The sequence below is a fragment of the Borostomias antarcticus genome (assembly GCF_949987555.1).
Source record: "Borostomias antarcticus genome assembly, chromosome: 11".
Taxonomy (NCBI): Eukaryota; Metazoa; Chordata; class Actinopteri; order Stomiiformes; family Stomiidae; genus Borostomias; species Borostomias antarcticus.
Genome location: NC_140244.1, coordinates 9017728 through 9024586, shown reverse-complemented (window position 1 = coordinate 9024586; position 6859 = coordinate 9017728). Strand labels below are relative to the sequence as shown.

Here is a 6859-nt window from a genome sequence, read left to right as displayed (position 1 = left end):
ACATACAATCAGCCTCCACTTGTTAATGCTGCTTTTTCCTATTGACTTTCCATTATATTAACCACTAAACAGTATAGTAGTAGGCTAGTGTGTCTCCAGGAAGCATTAGAATAGCAGCTTTTTTTCTAGCCAGGAAATCAATATCCACTCAGCTGCAGGGAAGAGAGAGGGAGGAAGCGAGCTGTTGCGCACATTTCATTGATTAGCTGCAGTATGTTGGGTGGTGGTGGGGTGTGTTGGGTGGCGGTGGTGGTGGTGGGGTGTGTTGGGTGGTGGTGGGGTGTGTTGGGTGGTGATGGTTGGGTGTGTTGGGTGGTGGTGGTGGGGTGTGTTGGGTGGTGGTGGTGGGGTGTGTTGGGTGGTGGTGGGGTGTGTTGGGTGGTGGTGGTGGGGTGTGTTGGGTGGTGGTGGTGGGGTGTGTTGGGTGGTGGTGGGGTGTGTTGGGTGGTGGTGGTGGGGTGTGTTGGGTGGTGGTGGGGTGTGTTGGGTGGTGGTGGTGGGGTGTGTTGGGTGTTGGTGGTGGGGTGTGTTGGGTGGTGGTGGTGGGGTGTGTGGGTGGTGGTGGTGGGGTGTGTTGGGTGGTGTTGGTGGGGTTTGTTGGGTGGTGGTGGGGTGTGTTGGGTGGTGGTGGGGTGTGTTGGGTGGTGGTGGTGGGGTGTGTTGGGTGGTGGTGGTGGGGTGTGTTGAGTGGTGGTGGGGTGTGTTGGGTGGGGGTGGTGGGGTGTGTTGGGTGGTGGTGGTGGGGTGTGTTGGGTGGTGGTAGTGGGGTGTGTTGGGTGGTGGTGGTGGGGTGTGTTGGGTGTTGGTGGGGTGTGTTGGGTGGTGGTGGGGTGTGTTGGGTGGTGGTGGTGGGGTTTGGATGAATTGAAAGTGACCACTGGTTTAGACTGATTTAGGATGTGCTCCCTGGTAGGGTTAGGATGTGCTACCTGGTAGGGTTAGGATGTGCTCCCTGGTAGGGTTAGGATGTGCTCCCTGGTAGGGTTAGGATGTGCTCCCTGGTAGGGTTAGGATGTGCTCCCTGGTAGGGTTAGGGTTACACTGTTACTGTAGTGTTTGACAAACTATGAGATGTGAGGGATGATTGGCTCTCAAGCTGTTGTTTACCAACACTGACTGACAAATCAAAGTTCAGTTGTATGTGTGCAGTACACGCTCCCTGCAGGAATCAATACAACAGTGAGTACAGTAATTAGTACAGCTCATTCATTCTTTTTTAATGTTTTGCTCGATGCAGAGTAAAATGATCGCACACCCTCTCTGCATTCATGGGCTGCGTTCCGAATCGCATACTTCTACTTCTTACTACCAGTACCTACTACAGCTGCCCTTAGAAAGTACGTACTTTGCAAGCAGTAGGCATCCAATTGGGACATACTACCTTGTAATAACATTGCGCCTTGAAATTTGCCCACATCCGTCGCTGTCCACCAACGCGACATTCGTCTACAGCTGTCACGACTCGCACATGTGACGCACATTTCCGCTGCGCACAGGATTGTGGGTCAGAATAGTCAGAAAAGCCTGCTTGCTTGCATATTGCAAAATACGACCGGATGTAGTAGGACATCCTGGTATTTGTGCCATACTGCATGTGGCATACTATGTATTGGGACATACTACATCCTGTTTTGGCATACTATATAGTAGGGTAGTATGCGATTCGGAACGCAGCCATGGTTCTGCCTACGCTGCTCATCCTAGTGCTTGTTTGAATTTTGTCCACCAGAGTTTATCACCGGCAGTCTATGGTGGTTTCTGCATCCTTACAAAATTCAGGAGGTGCAAGATATCGTCTTTGACAAGCGAATTGGTCTACGATGTGTCAGACACTTGCATGGACTCTCAGTCACTCATGGCAACTCAGCCTGTAGAATTCAAACCTCTATTGTGAAATGTTGGAAGTGTGATGCGCCTGTTTCCTCTGTCGTTCTCATGCTAGCCCCACCCTCTCTCTGTCTCTCATATCAGCTTATTGGCTCCATCATTGGGCGGCAGGGCACCAAGATCAACGAGATCCGCCAGGTGTCAGGGGCCCAAATCAAGATCGGCAGCCAGCTGGACAGCACCAGTGACCGACATGTGACCATCACTGGTACACCAATCAGCATCAATCTGGCCCAGTACCTCATCACTTCCTGGTAAGACACAGCATTGGGGACCTACAATGCACCAGAGCAGATAATATCAGCAAAAGCAGTCCCCAAAAAAAGCTGTGTGCTTGATTTCCAGATGTTTACTCAGTAAGGTGAATACTGCTAACCCATAGAACCGCTGGAAGAGTGTGAACTCTGAGATGAAATCAAATGCACCTCAAATTTATATGTGGTTGATCCATGTATTTTTTACAACTACTAACGAAACAAAACAAAATCGGTTTGTGTCAGAATCAATACTTTTCATTTGAAAGGGGTTCTTAGTCCTAAACTATGTTTAATCTTGAGGGTGAGAACAGGTTCATAATCTACAGAGACTGGATGTGGATGAGAACAGGTTAATCTATGGGTTGGGATTAGGGTTAGGGTTAGGCCTAACCCTACTGTGTCTCCTCCCTGCATTTTCCATCTGATCCTCGATCTCACACCTGGATTTCAGAGCTCCGGGCCCCTCTGATGCAAACCAATGCATGGATATGCAAATAGGAGATTGGGCCTGTAATGGAATTGATATTTCACTCTCGTATGTCGGCTCTGACAGTTGGTATTAGGCCATGTCCGTCATCTCACTGATAAACATGATTCTACAGGAAGCCAGAAGCCAGAGGTTTAGTAGGTAGGAAACAGATGATTCTACAGGAAGCAGAAGCCAGAGGTTTAGTAGGTAGGAAACAGATGATTCTACAGGAAGCAGAAGCCAGAGGTTTAGTAGGTAGGAAACAGATGATTCTACAGGAAGCAGAAGCCAGAGGTTTAGTAGGTAGGAAACAGATGATTCTACAGGAAGCAGAAGCCAGAGGTTTAGTAGGTAGGAAACAGCCCCATCTGGGAGGCATCTGTCAGTAGAATACTGTTGTTGTTAAGGACTTTGTGATTATAAAACAGATCTTTCCCACAAATTTGTTTTTGTTAATCATTTAATATATGATGTTTGTGTGTGTGTGTGTGTGTGTGTGTGTGTGTGTGTGTGTGTGTGTGTGTGTATGTGTGTGTGTGCGTGCGCGTGCATGCATGTGTGCGTGTTTGGACATCTCAATCGCTTCCTTCCGTTTGAAGATGCAAATTTACAAATTACTTTTTGACACATTTGGAATTAGGCATAATCTCAATCTGATGAAATACCCCTGTGGCTATTAAACCAAGCACCAACACACGTACAGTTAGAGCACAGCTGTCCAGTATGACTACGATGAATCAACACCGTCAAACTCACCACATCGAGCCCCTTTTATCTGCTATATGAATATTCATGCTCTGGAGCTGCTCCCATGTGGGCTCGTCCAATCAGCAGAGCCGTCACACAGAACAACTTCCCTCACTGTTACACCGTGTTGCATCAGGATGCTTTTGTATTGAACACATCCCATTCAACGCCTCACTGTGGGGCACAACATGCTTTACTCTAAAACCACAGCTTATGAGAGGGTGTAGTATATCACACATGCACTGCGTCATAGGCATGAGGCACAGTTCCTAAAAGTAGCATGTTGCGAAAATGTGTCTTAAAGTGGTAGTGCGCTATTTTGGACATTTAGCTCTATCTGTGGTCTGTCTACCATGAACCTGAAACATAGAGAACATAATTGCAATGATGGTTCCAGTATTGAGCTAGCTGCAGTTTTTATGCAGGCTCTCACTGGGCTACAATGGAAGTCAATGGGGAATATGCAAATGTGTTGAAAAGCTATGATGAATGTGCTTTTCTGAGGCAAGAAGCACAGGTTGTAATCTTACCAGTCTCGGTATGCTCTCCTGTCAAAGGTATCACAATCAGAATATCTTTAGGTGTTTGGCATGACTTGCACATAGTCCTCAGTGGGAGCAGTGAAAACAAGAGCCAGGGGAATGTCCAAGCCATGCCAAACATGTAAAAACATTCGGATTGTGATACCTTTCACCGGAGAGCATACTGAGACTGCTAAGACCTGCGCTTCCATTGTCAGGAAACCACTTTATCATAGTTTTTCCAACACATTTACGTATGCCCCATTGACTTCCATTGTAGCCCATTGAGAGCCTGCATAAAAACTGCAGCTACAGTAGCTCAATACTGGAACGATCAGTGAAATGATGTTCTCTATGTTTCAGGTTCATGGTAGACAGACCAGAAATAGGGCTAGATGTCCAAAATAGCACACTACCCCTTTAACTTCTCTGCATGTTGTTTGTCATTTTACAAAGCTCTTCACCCCCTTAAAGCTGGATCTCTCCACAAGAACTCTTGTCAAATTGTAACATTTTGTTCCACAGGGACAAGGCACACAGGAGCGCTGTCAATAGTTCAAATCTCTGATATCTCTTTTCTTTCTCACGGCTAGGCTATTCTGGAGGAATGAAAATTACTTGAATATAGAAAATGTAATTTAGTAATGTAAGCTACTGACTTATGTTAGGCCTTCTAGTGAGAATGACAGCCGTTGCAGTTTTAAATTGAGCCAAAGCTTCCATAACTCAGACGTGACAGTCATCATACCTCCTGACAGACAGGCTAGAACAGCCAGTGAGGCTTTATGTAAATATGTGTCTATACCCTATGCAATTCCCCTCGAGAATCATACTCTATTCCACTTCCAATTAAATTATTCCAACTCCTTTTCTCTGAAGTAAAGATAAATGTGTGCTTCTGCTTGAAAACCCCAACCCTATAGTGGTGTTTCATCCTGCGAACGATTAGAATATTTTGGGTGACGAGAGAGAGTTGAGTTAAACTCCCATACAGGCGATGAAAATGATCAACCCTTCACTTGATGAATAATGTGGTCCAAAATATGAGCAGGGAGTGTTTGCTTACTTTGTATAAAACACTCAAACACACTTATACTTGTAATACAGATCAATGAAGTGAATGTGTGTATTATACATTCTGCCCAATAGAGCAAACCAAGCCCCTTTTTGAGTCTTCCAACGGTTCCGAGCACAAAATAGCTCAAACGAACAAAATGACTTGAAAAGATTTGTTCATTCCACTGAATGAGAAAGATCTGAGTCAGTAACAAGATCCGAACCTCCCACCACAAGCTCCCTGGGTTTGGGCTGTATGCACTGTCACAATGCCACTGTGTGACACATCTGACGCTTCCTTCTTTAAGTGTGTCTCTCTCTTAACCAATCATATTGGCTGGTTGGGATGTTGGGTGTTGTATAAGGGAAGGCGTTTGGATTTACATCCTCCGCCCCTCCATGGATGAACCACTGATCTGACATGACGGTTAGTGAAGGGTTAATATCTGTCTAGAGAAGCTCAAGCTTTCACCAAACCAGTCAGAGAAAATCCCAAGGGAGGAATGAAGGAAACATTTGAGCATAGCCTGAATTAGGCCATGGCCTACTAAAATTAGAACAGCGCATACAATGTACTGTACATACAATGTAATCTTCACTTGTATTGGCTGTATTTCTACATATCAACCAGTGCATTGGTAAGTTGTGAGGATGGGTCTTCTGGAGAGGGAGAGTATCCTAATGTCTTTGACTTATTTTGTTTCCTCTTCCCAAGCCCCCTCCCGAGCCATCCCCCTGACTTATACAGCACCCCCCCCATGAGTGCCCCGTGCCCCCTTCAAATAATCTGTTGCAACCTCCAGCAAAACACACTTCCTTTATGATTATTTATTTCCAATTTCCTTTTTATGTTTTGTTTCTTTCATTTCTCTCGGTTTCTTTTTTTAACATGTCTTTTATTTAACCTTCTAACCCTTTTCCATCCGGACTCCTTTCCCTGTCCCTCTCCCTCTCCCTGTCCTCTCCTCCACCCACCCTCCCTCCCTCCCTCCCTCCCTCCCTCCACCTCCCTCCCCTGTGCAGTTTAGAGACCGCCAAATCCACTGCCCAGTCCTCCTCCATGTCGACCCCCGTTGACCTGAACATGAGCTTCAGCACCCAGCCCGCCCCCCCCGCCTCCTCCGCAGCCCTGGCAGCGATGGGCGCTCTGCCCCACGCTACCATGATGGGCGCTCCCTATGCCCTCCCCCTCTCCAGCCTCCTGGGAATGAAGTCCGTCCCCTTCCTGGCACTCTCCTCCCCCTCTGCCTCCGCCCCCCCCGCCGCCGCCCCGAGCCACGCCGCCCTGGCCTCCTACACCGCCAAGATCTCCGCCGCCAACGGCGTCAAGAAACCGGAGCGCCAGAAGTTTGCACCTTACTGAAGCCTGGCTCCGCCCCCCCCCTCCTCCCTCCAATCATGAGGAATTGCCGCCGTCATCCATTGTCTGTCATCCACTCGGATGAGATCCTAGATGGGAAGGGCTGTTTGTAGATCTTCTATCTTGCGGATGTAGTTGTCTAGTTTCAACAAGAAAAAAAAAAGTGTTTGTTTTGTAGCTTGTCCCCTAACTACTGTTACCATGAGAACTAGACTGGTATAGCTAGCTATAAAAATATTTATCTTACTGGCCAAGGAAGCCGCTCGAGCAAGCCATACACTATTCCCTCTTTACTCCTGTCTGTTAACCCATCCTTCATCTATTCACGTAGCTCTAAGAGATGAGTATTCTCTTATTGATCTGTGAGAGATGAGTATTCTCTTATTGATCTGTGAGAGATGAGTATTCTCTTATTGATCTGTGAGAGATGAGTATTCTCTTATTGATCTGTGAGAGATGAGTATTCTCTTATTGATCTGTGAGAGATATTTCCCCTGAGAGCGTTTCTAACGGCTACCCTGTTGACTGAGGCTGGGTTAGGGTTAGGGTTAGGGTTAGGGTT

At 46.9% G+C, this 6859-nt stretch overlaps 1 protein-coding gene across 1 annotated transcript in view; it reads left to right on the top strand.

The window, feature by feature from the left end:
• The window catches only part of pcbp4 (poly(rC) binding protein 4), a gene marked incomplete at both ends in the record, with an annotated part of 104620 nt that extends 98320 nt beyond the window's left edge, over nucleotides 1-6300 (top strand). The window contains 2 exons of the mRNA XM_084445595.1: nucleotides 1972-2141; nucleotides 5961-6300. Coding sequence (XP_084301721.1) covers nucleotides 1972-2141; nucleotides 5961-6300 — 510 coding nt within the window. The remainder of the gene's footprint in view (nucleotides 1-1971; nucleotides 2142-5960) is intronic.
• Between the last annotated feature and the right edge of the window lie 559 nt (nucleotides 6301-6859).